This window comes from Mesoplodon mirus, assembly GCF_964341445.2.
Source record: "Mesoplodon mirus genome assembly, chromosome: 3".
Classification (NCBI taxonomy): Eukaryota; Metazoa; Chordata; class Mammalia; order Artiodactyla; family Ziphiidae; genus Mesoplodon; species Mesoplodon mirus.
The window spans coordinates 9391931-9411367 of record NC_138978.1 but is presented as its reverse complement, the minus strand read 5'-3'; the positions used below and the strand labels follow the sequence as shown (position 1 = coordinate 9411367).

Below are 19437 nucleotides of genomic sequence, written 5' to 3'. Positions count from 1 at the left end.
AACTACCCTGGTGAAGCCGGAGCCAGCCTCAACTTCCTCCAGAGAGCGAGCAGGCTGGTGAGTAAACAGCAGCTTTCCCGGGGCTGGCTTCCAGCGGGTAATTCCAGCAGTCTCCAGGCTGCCTGCCACTCAGGGCCCCGGGCCTCATCTGCCCGCACTCCCTTTCCAAGACCACTTGTTTGCTGCCATGAGTCTGAGAGCCCTGGGGAGAGCAGGAAGAAGCCCCAAGTCAGGGCACTTGACTCCTCTGTGTGAAACGTAAAAATCCTGAAGTCCAGAATGAACTACGAAATGCTCTTTCTTTTCCGGCAGAATGTCTGAGTGAAACCAAGTAGTTTTCTGATACCCACACCCCCATCATGGTTGCTGAGCGGCGGCTAGAGCCAAAGGCAGGGCCTGACACCACCAGGATCTGTGCACGTGGTAGATCTGGGGAAGACGCATCTTTGGTGGCCCAGGACACAGCACACGGTGCCCACAGAGCGGGTAAGGACCCAAGAAGGGCCCACGGTTCTCCTTCTCCATGCAGGGAGGAAGCCCCCCTGGGCGAAGCAGAGCAGGCCCTTCTCCAGGCAGCAGCTGGGTGGGCAGGGTCTCCGGCCGGGCAGGGGCGCCACGGCTGCAAAGAATCTGCAGGTCTCTGGGTCCCGAGATGCCTCCTGCTGCGGGGACAGTGATGTGCCCTGGGCCCTGGGCCCACTGTGGAGGCTACAGAACAGGGAAGGGCTGGCAGCAGCAGAAGGCAGGGTGCCCAGGCCCTGCTGGCTGGCTGTTGCCGCAACACACAGCGCTGTTCAGACCCAGCCCCTTGGTTGTCTCTGCTGCACAGGCCCAGGCTCCCCAGGGTCTGGGTTGGGGGGCAGCTGGGTGGGGAGGCAGGTACAGACCAGCAGAGCCTCCTGCGTTGATAGGCTGGGTCTACCGCTGAATGCTGGAACCTCACCTCAGGCCAGATGGGCCTCTGCCACCAGGTTGGTGCTACCAGCTTGGTGCCACCAGGGTCACCGTGGCCTCCCAGAGGCACCCAGCTGCCCTCTCAGCCCCAGCCCAGGCCAGGCCTCATTTCCCAGAGGCGGTTGTGGGCAAGGGGTCCTCCTTCCCTTCCTCCTCCACCGAGAACATAACGTCCCCACAGCTGCCCACCAGTGGTTCCGTCTCCTGCTCTGGGTAGTGGGGGGCATGGTCCACCTCCAGATCCTCCTCGAACTCGGGCCCTGCCGGCCCCACCGGGCCCTGGCCCTCAGGCACCTTGGCCTTCACGGTCCCCACAATCACAGTGTCGGCCTTCATGATGTAGATGTTCTCTGCAAGGCAAAAGAGTGGGGGAGATGAGACGAGAGCTCCAGCTGGATGGAAGCAAGGAGGCAGGGGAGGGTCCCAGTCCCAGCTCTGCCACTTCTGCTGTGTGGCCTCAGGCAGATGGCACAGCCTCTCTGATACACAGTAGGCTCCGCCGACTTCACAGGTATCCTGAGGCTCAAAGGAGATAAAACAGCGAGGAACTGTGTGCTGAGGGGTCAAGGACTGGCCCGTGTATAGGAAGTGCTTGTGATTTTCTCGACACTTCTGCCGAGATGGGGTAGAAGAGAAGAGAACAGGGTTAGGAGAGAAGGGAAGTCGTGGGGAGAAACTGGGGAATGACATTGACACCAGTAACACCAGTGAACACTCGCAGAGTTTAGCCTGTGCCGGGTGCCGTTCCAGATGCTTTTCACACGTCAGCTCCCCAGTCCTCGCATGACTTCCACAAGGTCGATAGTCTATCGTGATCCCCATTTACGGATAAAGAATCTGGAGCCCAGAGATGTTAAATGACCTGCCCAAGGTCACCAGGTAGTTAGTAGAAATCCCCAAAGAAACTCCACCCTGCCCAGCTTCCCTTTCAGTTCATATCCACGTGCCTAAAGCAGAAACCTGGCGGGGGGGGGGGTGGTGGCAGGGGGACAGCAACAAGTCCTGGTTTGCCCAAGATGCTCCTACAGGTTTTAGTATTGAAAGTTCCACATCCCAGGAACCTCTTCAGTCTGGGCAAACCCAGACAGATGGTCACACCCTACAGAAACCTCAACCCTGTTTATAATCACCAACAGCCTATGATCTGGACAGCTTTGCAGGGGCCGGTATATCTTGATGTTTATTGCTTATTGCGATGTGCCTGCCTAGCACATAGGGCTGCTTGTGTGGCTTGCGTGGATGAATAAGCAGCCCAGCCTGTTAGAGGCATGATGCCCCGCGGTCTGCTGACCACCTGCTACTAGGGCTTTGGAGTCTCAGGGGAGCTAAGTAAGGTGCCCAAGAAGCTGGGACGTGGGGAGCCTGGGCTTCACCCAGGTCAGCTAACTCCAAACACCAGCAGCCCAGCTTCTGATGGCCTTGAGCTCAGGGCAGGGTTCTAGCTCCCAAGCGCTCAGCCCTGGAACACCCTCTGGAGTGTGAATGGGGAAGCTCAAGAGGGAACTTGAGTGCTAGGGTGGGGCAGGGAGCTCGGGATCCCTACCTCTCTGAGGAACCCAGTTATACCCCTCTGATTCAGGAACCCCCCAGAGATTCTGGGGGCCCCTGCCTGCTCAACCCCATTGCATAATGCCAGTTCTTCTGTTTTGGCCTTTGATACTTCCAGGATAGAGAGAAGTGATCAAAATAGCAGTGAGAACTAGAGGGAAGGCTACAAGCGTGAAACAAGCTATGGGCTGGGAGCCCCCCCTACACCCCAAAAGAGAGAGCATGGCCTCAAGCCACATACCCTCCATCAAGACCTGCAGGTCCTTTGCCCTGGGAACCTGACCAGAAGGGCTGGCAAAAGATGGGAGCCAGTGATGGTGAGGGAGAGGGGACCCCAGGAGGTGAGAGAGAACACAGAGGAGGCCACACAGTGCTAGAGGAGATGAGACAGACAGACAGACAGACATAGAGGAGTAGGGGTGTGGAAGAAGGGGGGTGAGTTTGTCCAGGGAGAAGCAGCCAAAGCTGGGGGCCGGGCTATGATCCCCTCACATTCCTCGGGTCCTGATTCCTCTAGCTCTATCCCCCATCACAGGGCTGCCCACTCCCAAGTTGGGAGAGGAGGGTCTTCCAGAAGTTGCTTGGACTTCCTGCCCCACCCAGGGCTCCAGAATCCAAGGAAGTTGTCCTGGACGGGGAGGGGGATGAAGATGAGGGGAAGGGGCTCCCCCTACCTGGTGCCCAGGGGTAGAGGGGTAAAGTGCAACCAGAATTTGGTCCCCTTGGGAACTGGACAAGGGGGTACTCCTCTAGGGAGGTGTCAGGAGAACAAAGGGCTCACCATCTTTTGAATATCCCAAGAGAATCTCCAACCTGCTTACCAGCCAGGCTTACAGGCCAGGCTGCCCACGCCCAAGCCCACCTGGGAGCCTGGTGTCTCCTTCCCCCCTCCCCCCCAAACACTCCCAGAGCCCCAGCCCTGTGGTTCCAGGCACTGCACTCAGCATTGACTCAAATGTTCAAATTAGGACTTCTTAGGAAGTTTGCAGGAGATGCTTTCAGCGGTATTTCCCAAAATACATTCTTTTCCAGTAAAACTTGCTTAAAGCTACAATTCCAAAAGTTTCAGTTTGGTGCTAAGGGTTCTGCCCTAAAGAGTTCTATCCACCAATCCCTGCCACACAAATGTGTAGGACGATCACAAATGCCTCTTTGGAATGATCTCAGTGATGGTTAACCCTCCAAAGACAGAGATGGAGCCAATTAAGGCCCTGCCCCCGGGGAGCTAACAGCCAAGTGGATGGGGGTGGGGGTGGGGGTGGGGAAGGAGGCTGCAAACACACACTGCTGGGTGCTGAGGACACTAGGAGGGGAGGCCTGGGCTCTAGGGCCGCACAGCACAGGGGCGTCTCCTAGACGGGAGAGTGGAGAGGGCAGGGAGGGCTTCCTGGAGGAGGAGGCAAATAAACAGGGTCCTCAGGACATCAAGAATTAACTAGATTCACGGAGGTGGAGTTGGCTGTTTCAGGTGAGAAAGCAGCGTCCCCGGAGCTCAGAAGTGAGAGAGGGCTCCGGAGATTAGGAAAATGACATTGAGTGGGAGGAAGGAGCAGACCTGTGGGGTGGGGAGGCTGGCAAGCCTGGTGGGGAGGAGGCAGCTTAAGAAGGCTGGAATTCACCCTGCAGGTACCAGGGACCCCCTGGAGGGCTTCAAGCAGGGGTGTCATATGGGCAGGTAACCATTTTGGTAGAAACACTCTGGTTGCAGCAGGGTGGAGAGGAGCGGGAGAGAGACGAGGAGGCCTGCGGGAACGGGAGGTTCGTCCCGGCTGGAGGGTGGGGTGCGCTGGTCTCCGGGTTCCACCGCAGGGTACTGATGCGGACAGACCGGGGGTTTCGGAGCCTGCAGCCATGCTGCCACTTGGTAGCTGTGTGACTGGGAAAATCACTTCTCTCCCCTGAACCGCTGTTTCCCCAATTGTAAAAAGGAGGGAAAGACCCCGTCCTCAGAAGGCTGTGTGACAAGAGGTGACGAGCGTGCCATGCCCAAATGCGTCAGCCAAGCGGCAGCCCTTACTTCCCTGATGTCTCCCTCCATCCCCCTCAGGGGCCCTTCGTTGGGGGCTGGGCTGGCGGTTACTTTCCCTCTGATCAGAGCAGGCACCAGGCAGGGGGAGCCCCATCCCCCAGGACAACTTCATGCACATCAGTTCACGAATTTTCACCATGGGCTCCATGAAGTCAGAACTCCTGCTATCCCTATGTTACAGAAATTTACACTGGGATGAAGAGGTGGAACAAGCTGCTCGATACCCCTGAGAATGGCTTAACTCCTTCACAAAAATTGTCTCCTACTCATGAGGGCCAATGGAGGAACCCCTGCCTCTTCCTTGCTGGGCCTTCCGTCCTCAGGGTCTGCAGTCCCCGCTGGGGGCTCAGGGCCCATCTCCCCCTGCCCCCGAGCACCCCGGGACCCCCCAAACAGGCCGACTCACCAATCTTGTTGTTGGTGTGCTCCGTGGTCCCTCGGGGCTCGGGAAGGTCCATGGAGGTGGAGGGGCTGCTGGCTGGGCTGGCCTCCAGCAGCTGCAGGCTCTCCAGGTTGGGGCAGGTCTCCACAGCTGGGGGGCTCATTGACCCCTGCTCCTCAAGGCCTGGCTCTGCCACTGATACCCTCCTGATCAGCTGCAGTGGGCACAGAGGAAATGGTGCTGATGCAGGACGCCCCAACCTCCCCCAGTCTCTGAGCTGGGGAACCCCTGTTTCTTCATCTCCATAGACCCCAGTGAGTCTCCCTCTCTGCTTTAAAGCCATCATGCGCTACCCTGGGCTTCTCAGCCTTGATAGCCTGACATACCTGAGTGTGGGACCCTGTGAAGTCACGTTGTTTTTAACTTGTACTAAATAATGGTACTGCCAGCGTTGCATACAATGCTTACCACGTGCGTGGCCCCTGACATGTGTTAACCCTTAACAACCACTCTACAAGGTGGCTGATATTAGCACCCTCCCCATTTTACAGATCAGGAAACTGAGGCACAGAAGAGTCAAGTAGGGGCTTCCCTGCTGGCGCAGTGGTTGAGAATCTGCCTGCTAATGCAGGGCACACGGGTTCGAGCCCTGGTCTGGGAAGATCCCACATGCTGCGGAGCAACTAGCCCCGTGCGCCACAACTACTGAGCCTGCGCGTCTGGAGCCTTGCTCTGCAACAAGAGAGGTGCAATAGTGAGAGGCCCGCGCGCCGCGATGAAGAGTGGCCCCCGCTTGCCGCAACTAGAGAAAGCCCTTGCACAGAAACGAAGACCCAGCACAGCAAAAATAAATAAAAATTAATAAACTCCTACCCCCAACATCTAAAAAAAAATAGAAGAGTCGAGTAACTTGCTCAGGGTTAGTTGGTAAGTGTCCGCCAGTGCTTGAACCCCACCCAGTATCTCGCTTTGGAATCCATGCACGTTAGCCCCAGTCTACAAGTATCAGCTCCAGGCCCACCCCAACTCCCCTGCTCCTGGGACAGCAGCCTTTTATGATCACACTAATGTACTCTAAAAATAGTTATGTCTCAGGAAAATGTTGGTTTCGTTTTTCACTTTTCTGTAAGTGCCACGGAGAAGTGCTCTTGTAAAATGTTCTAATGTAAACATTAGAACCTTCAGCCTTCTAAAGGGAATGAGTTTGAGTAAGGCAGAAAGTATAGCTACATAATCCTGAGTATTCTTTTTTTTTTAATTTATTTATTCATTTTATTTTTGGCCGCATTGGGTCTTCGTTGCTGCGCGCAGGCTTTCTCTAGTTGTGGTGAGCGGGGGCTACTCTTCGTTGAAGTGCGTGGGCTTCTCATTGTGGTGGCTTCTCTTGTTGTGGAGCACGGGCTCTAGGAACATAGGCTTCAGTAGTTGTGGCACGAGGGCTCAGTAGTTGTGGCTTGCAGGCTCTAGAGCGCAGGCTCAGTAGTTGTGGCACACGGGCTTAGTTGCTCTGCAGCATGTGGGATCTTCCTGGACCAGGGCTTGAACCCGTGTCCCCTGCATTAGCAGGCGGATTCTTAACCACTGCGCCACGAGGGAAGTCCCCTGAATATTCTTTTAAAATAATTTGAAGTCCAAAAGACGGCATTCTTGAACATGTTACTATTAATGCTTTGGCCCACGTGGCCAAAAGATATTTGATTATCTTACAAATCGTTAAATACCTTTTCATGAAATTTCTTGGCCTCATAACAGCAACCTGTCTGACCCAAGCATGTCTGAGTGTGATCTCCCATGATTTGAACTTGAACTTGTATTGTGGTTCCATCTATTATGTTTAAAAATAAAGGATGGAAACCGTTCTCATGTACAAAAATTTGAGTTAAAAGAAAGTTACAGAAGAACTGATAAGTGGAAAAAAATAAGCGGGCGAACCATACACACCTGAGACCCAGCCCATATGGTGTGCTTTGTCCTGCTCCCCCCTTCAGCTGCGGAGGGCAGCGCCCCTGCTCTCACCCGCACTGGTCCCCGCGCTGCCCCTGGGAGGCTGGGCACAGAGCAGGGCGCCAGGACAAGCCCAGTGAGGGCCTGGTGTACGCGCCGCATCTTGGGTGGTTGCAGGAGCAGCAGTAACATGTGCAAAGCCCCCAGCCCAGCGCCTGCACGTGGTGAGCACTTCGTAAAAGGCAGGCGAAAATGCTCTTGCTAGGAGGCAGCTCACGGTAACAGTTCAGAGCACCAGCTTTGGAGTCACACAAACCAGGCCTCAAATCCTAGCTGATCTATTCTTCAACCGTGGAACCACCTTTTCTGTCTGGGCCCCCGTTTCCTCTTCCGTACAGTGGGACAACAGTACCAACCTCTGTGTTTTGTAAGGACTACCCAGAATAACTTCAAGAAAGCACAAAGCCAGTGCCTAGTTCACCGTAAGTGCTCCATATGAGAAAGCTCAAGTTTCAGAAGTTTGTGCTGCTGATTTGACATCCCAGCTTTGAGGACGAGACTCACGGAGGAGTGATGGAGAAAGGGGGGAATGAACACAGCCTTCCCTCTGACCACACCTGGCACCCACATGGCCAAAACCAAATCCACTGTCTGGCAGGCCCCTCTGGAAGTCCCCGGCAGGATGAGCCAGGAGCCAAGGCTGCTGTCTGGGGTGGGGCTCCGCATCCTTGGCCAGGGCCTGGCTCAGGCCCCACTGTGCTCAGCGCTCCCTGCGTGGGGCAGACCTGGCCTGAACTTGCAGGGGAACCTGCACCTGGGTCCTGGGAGGGCTGGGATCCACGCAGCCACTCTCAGAACCAGCAGATCTGCTAGGGAAGGAGTCAGAGTTAGGGGCACAAAGTTGGGGTGGAGAAAGGGGAGGGGCTACTTACTGTTGGGTTCGTCCCGGGCCTGGAATCTGCAAAGAGCAAAAGAGCAGTGACTTCACCAAGGCGGGTCTGGCAGCTGCCTGGCCCTGTCCCCCCACCACCACCTGTGGGCAAATGCCTCCTCCACTGCCCCCAGGGTGGCAGCTGGTGCCTCGGTCAGACCCGGAGAGCAGTGGACGGGTTTCAGGCCCAGGGCCCAGGGCCTCACTGCCCAGCGGCAGCCAGAGAACGGGGGAGTCACCTCTCTTCCAGCCACCAAGCCCCTCAGCACACCGGACCCCTGCACAGCCCTCCCACTCCCACACATGCACAGGAGTGGTTCAGGACAAGCGCGCACCCCAGCTGGAGCCGAAGACACTTCTGCTGGGTCAGAAGTTGGTCTGTGGCTGTTGCTACCACCTGGTGGCCTCCAGGGGCTGGAGAGGCCAGAACGCCCCGGAGCACCACGTGAAACTCACACGGAGGACCCCTAGGCGATAGAGAGCGGGTGACAGGTCCTGAGGACCTTTTCTTAGACCTGCATCGGACATGCCTAAAGCCAGTGGACCCCGGAGCCCTTTCAGCTCAGGCCAGCGTGAGTTCGGTTTTCTATCATGTGTGCCTGAAAGAGCCCACGTGACCAGTCTCACCGATCATCCCACCCTCTGGTGGGCTCAGTATGCAATGATCCTTAGGGCACAACCTTTTTCTTCTCATCCCAAACCCACCCTCCTCTCCAACCTTCCTCTCGTATTAAACTGGGCTCTGGGTCATGGCCAAGTATATGTTGACATTTAATCACGGCCCAGTGGCCGCCTGGGAAAGCTGGAGATGGTACCAGGCTCCTGTCTAAGCCAGGGCGAGCCAACTCCCAGGAGCTGACCGTCCTCTGAGGGCACACGGCCTCTTATGACTCCCGAAAAGGTCACCTGCAGAGACTTGGCTTTTGTTGCTATTCGGTGTGCGCACCTAACCAGAGAAACCTCATGAAAAGAGGCCAGCATGCCAGCTAAGTCAACTCTGGAAGACCGTCTGACGTCAGCCCCTCTAGGGAATGAGCATCCCCGAATCCTAGCAGAAACGCTCACTGGAGGCCGACTGACCACGATAATACAAGACGGGCAGTTTGAACCTGCTGTGTGGACACCAGGTCAGTCTGGGGGACACTCTTCCATGTCCCTTTTAAATGACCATCAGCAGGTAAAGTGTCTAAAGGGGAAATGGATCAGAATAATGGTCAAAAGAAGCACATGTGTAAAATGACACAGTTCTTGACTTGATTTAACAAATCTGGTAACTGCTGTTGCCAGCAGAGTGGTCACCTTGAGAGGCCATGGCCCCCTCCCACGAGGCAGCCACTGTCCATTGCCCGAGCCAGCACTTTGAGAAACACTGTCTGGCCTGAGGCACATTCTTTTAAATGATGTCAGTGAAGCCAAATCTTCATCCTTTGAGAGTGATTTTGACTTTTGCAAACAGCCAACTGTCATTTGGCAGCAAGTCTTGGGGGGAAAAAAGGGTGTGACAAAGTAACAAGACAAAAGAAATTAAAATGATAAAGTGCAGTCTTGGAGAGGACCTGGGTAAACAGGAACACAGCTGCTCATGCCGTGTGAACTGGTTTCCTCTTTCTCAAGAGCCATCAGGCAATGAAAACTTCACACACTTTGACCCAGTAATCCCTCTTCAGGGACACACCCTCAGGAAATAACCCGAAGGAAAGTGACCAGCCTGTGCACAGCGGTGCAGTTTATAATAACCAAAAAATGCAAAACAAGACAGGTGCCAAACAATAAAGCAGCTTAGCAGTCCTTCATCGCAGGCCTTCCTAGCAGTGAAACCCCAGCACAACATCTTTCACCTTTCCCAGCCTTTAGCTCCCTCATTTGGAAAAGGGGACAGATCATGCCAACTTTGGAGGGTTTTTATGAAGATTAAGTGAGATCTCAAAAGTGAAGGTGCCCAGGGATTAATCACATTGAGAGCATAAACCCTTGATATGTTGTGATGAAAATAACACTGAACCCATAGGGTCTTCCTCTCCCAAACCCACAGCTCCAATCTAATCAGGAGAAAAACACTAGACAGACTCTAAACAGAGAGCCATCCTACAACTTAACCGACAAGCAAGTTGTAGGATGCAACTTAACTCCTCAAAACTGCCAAGGTCAGCGAAAACAAGGAAAGCCAGAAACTGTCACAGGCCAGATGGGCCTAAGACATGATGACTACATGTAATGTGGTGTACTGGGTGGTATCCTGGAGCAATGAAAGGACATTAGGCAAAACTAGGTAGATCTGAACAGAGTATGGACTTTAGTTAATACAATAGTAATGTATCAGTATTGGTTCATTTATTGCGACAAACTTACCGCACTAACGAAAGATGCTCATAATAGAGGAAACTGGGTGTGGGCTATACGGAAACTCTCTGTACTAACTTCTCAAATTTTCTGTAAATCTAAAACTTCTCTAAAAAATGAAGTCCACTTAGAATTTTTTAATTAAAACGTTTAAAAGGGAAGGTGACCGGGATGCTGCCTAGCACATAGGGGCCCCAGGGTACTCCAGTGGCTGGGCAACTCCATCACACCGAAAGAAAATCAGCATTTGATACTGACTCTCGGAAACAAGCATAAAATAACGTCGAGGTGAAAAGGTAGAATCCAGAAGGCACCAACATCGGCCTACAGGCGTGTTACAACACTTAAGTGTACTTTGATAAAGACTTAGAACAAATCATGCCAAGTACAGAGGTCAGATTTCATAAGTGCTTTTCCCCTAAAATGTTGCTTCAGTCCACTGTCTTCACTTATTGGTATCCTTGCTTTTCGGAATAAGAACAATTGTCTCATAAAATATGTCCAGCATCCCAGGACACAAGTCCAGGGACACAGGCACTGGGCATCGGTGGGCCCCTCCTCCCTCGGGGAGAAGTGCCTGGTTTCCCAGGGCTTCTCTGAAGGCTGCTCAAGCCAAGCACGTGGGTTCTGATACCCCAGTTATCCATCCCTTCCATTCCCATCGCTCTCTCCTTTCAGTCCCATCCCCTCTCTGGCCTGGGGTCCCGGCTGCTGTGGAAAGCAGAACAGACCCAAGGAAGGCGTTTGGCAACAAGCACCCCTAGATTCAAATCCAGGACAGGGCAGGGAATTACAAGCTAAGCTGGGAATATCGTAGAATAAAGCAGTGCTCCAGTGAATTCCCTGGCGGTCCAGTGGTTAGGACTCGGCACTCTCAGTGCTGAGGGCCAGGGTTCAGTCTCTGGTTGTGAAACTGAGATCCCACAACTCTCCCATCTCGGCCAAAAAAGGAAAAAAGAAGAAGAAAGAAAGGAAGGAAGGAAGGAAGGAAGGAAAAGAAAGAAAGGAAAGAAAGAAAGAAAGAAAGAAAAAGAAAGAAAGGAAGAAAGGAAGGAAGGAAGAAAGAAAGGGAGGGAGGGAAGGAAGAAAGAAAAAAGAAAAAAGAAGTGCTCCAAACACAGAAGGATGGGGACAAAAGGACACAACAGCCAGCTTGAAGGGGCCCCCACTGGCCTAACCTGGGAAAATTTGAGCATCAAATTAAGTAACGACGGCAGTACAGTAAGAGAGGAGTCCATGAGTCCAGACAGATATACATACAGAAATGGAGCCAAGTTGATGAGGCACCAGTTATTCATAGAGCCTCAGAGTACTTAGCGATAACCGCGGAGGAAAGAGGACTTCATGGTGGAGAAGCCTGGCAGACACCACCCTAACCAAGGGCTCACGGTGAACACGGCGGGGAAGGGACAAAGGGAAACCTGGGGGGGTGGATGACTCACTCCTGGGATCCTCCCACCAAAGACGCACCACCTGAGTCCAAGCGTGAGGAAACGTCAGGCAAACCCAAGGTGAGGGCCAGCCACAGAATCACTGGTGGAATCTTCCAAAGTGGCAAGTTCATGACCGGGAGGGAAATCCAGACTGAAGGAGACACGAGACACGACCGCCAAATGCAGTCCGAGACTCTGAACTGAATTCTTTTGCTCTATACGACATTATTTGGATCAATGAAAAACTTGAGTGGGGTCTGAGAATTAGTTGGTGGTGATGCATCAAAGTGAATTCTCTGATTTTGATGGTTTTACTACAGTCGTGTGAAATACAACACTCAGGTACTCAGGGATGATACTGCATTAGGTCAGTGAGTTACTCTCAGATGGTTCAAAAAAAATAAGTTCTCTGCACCGTCCTTGAGAGACTTTTCTGTACGTTTGAAATTGTTTCAAAACAAACAACAAATGTTCCAACTTAAACCTGCCTGAAGTAACAGATAAAGTGATGACTATAGTGTCCTTTAAAATGAAGGGTTAAAAGAATTTCAGGGGCTTCCCTGGTGGTGCAGTGGTTGAGAGTCTTCCTGCCAATGCAGGGGACATGGGTTCGAGCCCTGGTCTGGGAGGGTCCCGCATGCTGCGGAGCGGCTAGCCCCGTGAGCCACAATTACTGAGCCTGCGCGTCTGGAGCCTGTGCTCTGCAACAGGAGAGGCCACGATAGTGAGAGGCCCGCGCACCGCGATGAAGAGTGGCCCCCGCTTGCCGCAACTAGAGAAAGCCCTCGCACAGAAACGAAGACCCAACACAGCCATAAATAAATAAATAAAATTAAAAAAAAAAAAAAAGAATTTCAATCAGTGTTTCTCAACCAGGAGTGACATTCCCCTCCAGGGGAAATTTGGCCGTACCTGGAGACATTTTTGGCTGTCGCAGATGGGAGGAGTTACTAGTCTCCGGGGTGTCTAGAGACCAGGGAACTGCCTGACGTCCTGTAACGCACAGGACAGCTCACTTGGCAAAGAATGATCCCATGCAGAGGCCAACGGTGCCAAGGGTGAGAGCCTTTATGCAAAAATCTCACCACCACCACCAACAAAATCCTGGTTGGTCGTACTGCTCATTAATCAAGTGGCCTTAAACAAGTTCCTTCATCTTCCTGTGCCTCAGCTTTCTCATCTGTGAAATGGGGATAACAGTGCACGCCTCACAAGGAGGAGTAAAATGAGAACACGTGTGCGCCTGCCACCAAGTCAAATCCATTCAGAGATGGGAGTGAGCAACAAAGGGGCATCTGCCCAGATCGCTGATGCGCGGCTTACCGCACCAGAGGCTCCCCCAGCCCTGGAGCTCCGGGACCTGGAGGGCTGGGGCAACCATTTCCACCCCGCTTGCCTTTAGTCATTTGAGCAACTGATGCTGCTGGTCTGAAAGCTCGGGAGGGCGGGTTTCCGTACCCAGCACAGGACCAATAGGAAGTGCCCCACGGACACATGAAGGAACAGACGAGTGAAGAAAGGCTCCTGCACCCCTCCAGCCCCCACTGCATCCACCCCGCTCAGTCCATATGCATCCTGTCCCCTGCGGCACCTCCTTCCCTCTCGGGCCTGGGAACCAGACCCCCAGGGACCCACCGGAAGCCAGAGGGCCAGAAACGGCCCCAAACAGAGGGGCCAACACTGAGCCCCAGGCTTGGCTCCTGGTAGGTCTGGTTTCTTAAGGGAAGGTGCTTTCTGTCTTTCTTGCTCTCTCTCTGTCTTTTTTTTTGGGGGGGGGGGGTGTGTGTGACAAAACTGCTATCACGGAGGTTTGAAGAAAAAAAATAAACTGACAACAATGGAAACTCTAATACTAGAAAAATGTCAAGAAAGCAAACGCGGGTTTCAGTGAGACACTGAGCCTGACAGCTCACGGAAAAAGGCTTGAAATTGTCAAAACACAAAAACCCCCCTTGCGAAGGGAACGCAAGCACCTGCTTGTGAAACTCATCAAATCCAAAACATGCCTCACCGGACTGTGTTCAGGGGCCCAAGTCAGAAACCGTGCTACAGCAAGGCTCTCCTCGGGGCCTGGGGACCTGGGGGGCATGGTCTGAGTTGACCACTGGGCTCCAAGGTGGGCACTGGGTGGTAGACAACCTGGTGGGGAGGAAGGAAGCGGGGGCAGGACTGAGCCCTCTACAAACAAGACCGGCCGTCTCCAGGACCAGCGCCTGAGTCTGGTGTGGCCCCTACAGGTGGTGTGGCCCCGGGTCTTGTCTCTTCTTTACAGAATGAAGAGCATCACCTGCCTCCCCTGGGGCTCCTCAGTCAGTGAGTCCCTTTGCGGGAGCCTGCCTTGAAACCAGAAAGGGAAGTTCAGACCATTTGTGTCCACTCCTTCCCCTGTGGTCAGGGCCTGTACACAGTAGGTGCTCAATCAATGCTTGTGACATGCTGAGGAGGACATTGCCCTGCCTTGAAAGAGGCTGCCCAGGGAGAGGAGACACTTGGCACCAGATGGCTGGGGTCCCCTCCCCTGAGGTGAGAGCTGAAAGAGTCTGCTGCCTGGATGGGTGGAGCATGGAAGGCTGCCTGGAAGAGGTGGCTTGGAGGCTGGCCAGGGATCAGAGAGAGGAGTTCAGAAAAACGTAGAACTCAGGAAGGCCTGGGACTCCTGCTGAGGAAAAAGGCCCCAGACAGGGGGGGTGGAGTGGGGGTGGGCATCAGCAAACAGCAGCCACTATGTGCTGAGCTCTGACTACGTGCAGGTGCCCCACACAGCACTTAACAGGCCCATCACGATGGATCCACACGCCCGCCCCCTGAATTAGGCCCACTGTCCCCATTTTACAGATGAAGAAACTGAGACACAGAGGAATTAAGTAACTCACCCAAGGTCATGTAGCTCATAAGGGGCAGAATCAGGATTCTAGCCCTGTCAGCCTACACCCACCCCCACCCCCGACCCCTATGCCCTCAGCTGCCAGCAGGAGGGAGAGGGTGAGGGCAGGAAGGGAGGAATGGGGAGGGGAAAATAATAGAGAGGCTGGGAAGGGGCAACAGAGAGAAGAGAGGAAGGGAAGGCCTCTCCTGAGGGCACAATAGAGGCAAGAATGGAGGATAAGGTGGATTTTTGAAACTTCATGCCAGCACTCCATCCGTCGCCGAACAGGGCACGTCACAGAGTTTCCACCCACATTATATTCCCATCACAGATGAGGTCGCACAGGAAGGAGGAGCAGCTTGTGGGAACCCCTACAGAGGGAGCCCCGAGGGAGATCCAAACCCACGATCCAGAGCTGCTGGGTAGCTGCACGTAGCCCCTTTGGACCTCTGGACACTCACCCACAGGCTCCAACTTGGGCTGGAAGGTCTGGACTGGGTAGCACAGGTGGAGCTCTGAAACGACAACGGGAGGAAGGCTAGGGATGCCAGCCTCAGATAGCCTCAGCGGGCAGGGCGGGAGAGGGACCCAGGCCAGGCTAGGACACAGCACCCCGCCCTCCCGAGGCCCCCAGGACACATGCACTCACTCTGGCCCATCCACTTCCTGCAGCCCCTCCGGTGGCACAGGACAAAGGAGCCAAAGCTGACGACCACCACCAGTGTCAAGATCACCCAGAAGAGCACAGGTCCTGGAACACAGAGGCGCCCTGCACTCTCGCCTGCCCTGGCACTGGTGGCCCCCGAAGTCTGCATCATGGCGGTGAGCCGGGGCCCTATAGCAACCACACAGGACAGCCCTCGCCCCGGACTACTTCCTCCTGGACACAGACTCTACTGTGGCTGACAGGACCTGGTCCTTTGCCAAGCTGGGACAGAAACCCAGATCCTGTCTCTATCTATCTTGTCCAGCACTTACCCACCTGTCCTTCCTCACCTGGCTCTAGGAAGCGCATTAGGCCGGGCCAGGGGGACTCCAGAGCCCACGCTCTTAACCACTATCTGGATATATTTCTTTATCACTTAATACTTAACTTGCTTTGCAACTTTTGAAAATCAATATATAGTTATTATTCTTTAAAGTCCATTTTTAGATGTTAAAAAAGTAGCATGTGCCAGATAAGTGCTTCTCAAACATTCCTGTGCATAAGAATCTCCTGGGGACCATGTTAAAATGCAGATTCTGATTCAGTAGTCTGGGGTCGGGCTGGTAATTTGCTTTTCTAACAAGTTGCTGATGGTGCCAAGTCCAGGACCTCTTTGAGCGCCGCTGGCCTGAGAACTACTGCCACCTAGTGTCTAAGAGTAGAACTGCAAGTCCTAAAACGAATGGTACTTAGAGCGACCTCTAAGGGGAGCCGGTAAGGCTCATGTGTACCGTACACTGCTTACCACCCTGCACGGTATATGCTGTTACAACGTTACAGGTGATGAAGCTCAGAAGAAGTAAGAAATTAGTCAAGGTCATGAAATCAGTCACCAAATATTTTCTGAGCAGCAATTATGGGCCTTGCGGGTGAAGCTGTGAATAAAATCCCTGCTCAGAAGAATTAAGGAATCATCTCTAGCGAGTGACAGAGCCACAGCCCCAGATCAGGAAACCGGAGACCTGGGGTCAGCCTTGGTCCCTCCCGCCCCCAACCAAGTGGATGCTGTCGCCTAGTGAGAACCCTCCCTCCTTGTGGTCCCCAGGGAGGAAGGCCCTGCTTCATGGGGGTGGTCATTACCTGAAACCAGAGTAGGCTTCCCTGTGGAGGAGAAGGAGACAGGAGTGCTGGTTGAGATAGAGGCGCGTCCCCGCACGTGGGTGACGTCCCCTCCATGCTCCTTACCAGTCAGGGAGTCGGCCAGGGAGATCAGGGAGGGGGTGGGGCTGCGGGGAGAGAGGCCAGAAGTAAGAAGGACAGTCAAGATGGAAAAGGAGGCCTGAGACCCCAGTTCCCCTGCCTACAGCCTCTGCCAGGCACTTTGAGGGCAGGGCCTGGGTTTCTAGGCCTTCAGGGCTTCCATGGTGCCAACACAGACCTAGGCTCACATTCTCCAAAATGACTTGTGGGCTTGGCCCAGAGATCTAGCCCAAGCCCCACTTCCACTCCCAGCCTGCTGCCCCCCCGGGCATCCCCTGGGTATAAAGGGCAAATGGAGAGAGGGGGCCAAGGAGTCACCTGGCGGGCACCCCGCTGTCCTCTGCGTTGGTGCTGCAGTTAGAGTGGGTCCCCGGGGGAGGTGGCTCATAGGTGGTGTCCCTCTCAGCCGTACCTGCAGGTTAGAATTAGTACCAAGGATGGTTACCAAAGGGGAAACGGGGGAGGGAGGGGTAAACATTTGGGATTAACAGATACACACGACTATATTTAAAATAGATAAACAAGGACCTACTGTATAGCATGGAACTATATTCAATATCTTGTAAATGAACTATACTTCAATTTGTAAAATTAAATAAATAAATAAAAAGGAATCAGTGCCAAGGAGCCCTACCCATCTGGACTAGTGACTTCCCAGGAGGGAGCACCAGGGGGCGGGAAGGACACTGCGGCTGGGCACACCCAGGTCTGGGTCCTGGCGCTGTCTCCTCACTTCCTCTCTCCCTCCCTCCTCGCTTCCCTCCACTGTAACAACCCTTTATTCAGCACCTACTAGGTACTGGGGACTGTGCTGGCAGCTGGGATAGAGCAGTGAGCAAAACAGACAAGATCCCCACCCCTGGGGGCCCACCGGCGGGTGGGGCTCACAGACTCAGGTGTCACACGAAGGCAGGTGGGGTCCCGGTAATGGGAGACTTGACCTCATCTGACCAGGGAGGCTTCCCTGAGGAAGGGGTTGCTGGGATGTGAGTAGGGGCGGGGATTTCTAAGCAGAGGAAATTGAAGGTCGGGGGAGGGAGGAGATGGCTCATAGCAGCATTCTTCACAGAAGTCAGAGAAGTGGAAACCACCCAAACGCCCATCCGCTGGAAACAGATGAACAAAATGTAGTAGAGGTATACACTAGAATATTGTTTGGCAATAAAAGGAATGAAGTGGGCTTCCCTGGTGGCACAGTGGTTGAAAGTCCGCCTGCCGATGCAGGGGACACGGGTTCGTGCCCCGGTCCGGGAAGATTCCACATGCCGGGGAGTGGCTGGGCCTGTGAGCCATGGCCGCTGAGCCTGTGCGTCCGGAGCCTGTGCTCCGCAATGGGAGAGGCCACAACAGTGAGAGGCCCGTGTACCGCAAAAACAATAGAAATAAAAAAGGAATGAAGTAGTAATACAGCTACAGCATGGATGAACCTTGAAGTGTTATGCTCAGTGAAAGAAGCCAGACACAGAAGAATGCATATTATGGAAATGTCCCCAAAACACTAACCTACAGGAACAGAAAATAGATTAGTGGTTGTCCAGGCTGGGGGTGGGCATGGGATTGACTGACCCATGCCCTACAAGGGTTAGGGTTAGTCAACTAACTAACCTACAAGGTTTCTTAGAAGGTGGTGATAGTTTCACAACTTTGTAAATTTCTTTAAAATTACTGAACTGTACACTTAAAACTAGTAGATATTATGGTATGTAAATTAGACCGCAATAAAGCTGTTTTAAACGCTGGGTCTTTCTCCCCGAAGTGATGGTTTTAATTAGCAACAGGATGGGATAGGTGTGGTAGATTGCATGGTGGTCCCACCTCTGCATCCTGCCCCACATCCACACCCTTTGCCAGGTGACTCTGCAGCTCCTTCAGGTCAAGGCAGGTGTCTGTGTGTCTCCCACCCCTTTGGTGTCTGAACTTGGCCGTGTGACTTGTCTGGTCAGTGGAACGGGAGAGAAGCGACAGCTGGGCCTCAAGAGGCGTCTGACCTCCACCGCCCCCTTTCTGCACTCCCACCGTGGCCATAAGTAGACCATGCCAGGGGCGGGCAGCCAGCCCCCGCTGGTCCCAGAAGTACGTGCAGAGCAAACCCAAACCAAACCTTCAAGCCCTGGCAAGACCGCAGAGCGGCCCAGCTGACCCGCGGAGGAGTGAGAGGTGAATGCTGCAAAGTCGAGGTTTTTGTAACACACTATTCCTGTGGCTCTAATTGGCTGAGACGATCAGATTTGTGTTTCAAAAGATCAAAGTGGAAAAGTGGAAAAGTCCCCCCTTGGGGGACTTCCCTGGTTGTTCAGTGGGTAAGACTCTGTGCTCCCAGCACAGGGGCCCAGGTTTGATCCCTGGTCGGGGAGCTAGATCCTGCATGCCGCAACTAAGAGTTCGCATGTGGCAACTAAAGATCCTGCGTGCCACAACAAAGATCCCACATGCTGCAACTAAGACCGGGAGCAGCCTAAATAAATAAATATTTCAAAAAAAAAAAAAGAAAGCTACTCCTCATCTCCAGCCAGCTGTGACCATGCGGGAAGGTGGCCTGGTGACTCCAGACTTCCTGGTTTTATTTAAGAGAAATCTCATTAAATAAATGTAAACAAATAAATAAATTTAAACATCTTCTGGTATGTAAATGTAGCCTCAATTCTTAAAGTTCTTTTCTTCTGAAATCAATTTTATTGAGGCATGATTTACATAGAAGGAAATGTCCCCTAAGTGCACGGTTTGATGAGTTTTGAGGAATGTATACATTCAGCAGTCAGCCCTCCATATCTGCGGGTCACATCCGAGGATTCCACACCTGAGGATTCAACCAACTGCAGACTGATTGACTGCACGGATGCAGAACATGCAGAGATGGAGGGCCCACTGTACCTTGCCATTTTACATAAGGGACTTGAGCATACTCAGATTTGGGTATCTCCCGCGGATACTGAGGGATGACTGTACCTTCATGTAATTGTAACTCCACTCAAGATCTAGAACATTCCCACCTCCCCAGTAAGTTCCCTTGTCCTTTTGCAATCAATCCTCCCCCACACCCGGGCAGCCACGGATCTGCTTTATGTCACTACGATGAGTTTGCCTCCAGAGCTTCACTAGACAGA

The 19437-nt window shown here is 53.4% G+C and overlaps 1 protein-coding gene across 1 annotated transcript in view; it reads right to left on the bottom strand.

Moving 5' to 3' along the window:
* Positions 1 to 1059: 1059 nt before the first annotated feature.
* TNFRSF8 (TNF receptor superfamily member 8) overlaps positions 1060 to 19437 on the bottom strand; it is a gene marked incomplete at both ends in the record, with an annotated part of 65828 nt that continues 47450 nt past the window's right edge. Inside the window, 7 exons of the mRNA XM_082612096.1 lie at positions 1060 to 1304; positions 4938 to 5127; positions 7790 to 7815; positions 14889 to 14942; positions 15077 to 15178; positions 16214 to 16359; positions 16652 to 16745. Coding sequence (XP_082468222.1) covers positions 1060 to 1304; positions 4938 to 5127; positions 7790 to 7815; positions 14889 to 14942; positions 15077 to 15178; positions 16214 to 16359; positions 16652 to 16745 — 857 coding nt within the window. The remainder of the gene's footprint in view (positions 1305 to 4937; positions 5128 to 7789; positions 7816 to 14888; positions 14943 to 15076; positions 15179 to 16213; positions 16360 to 16651; positions 16746 to 19437) is intronic.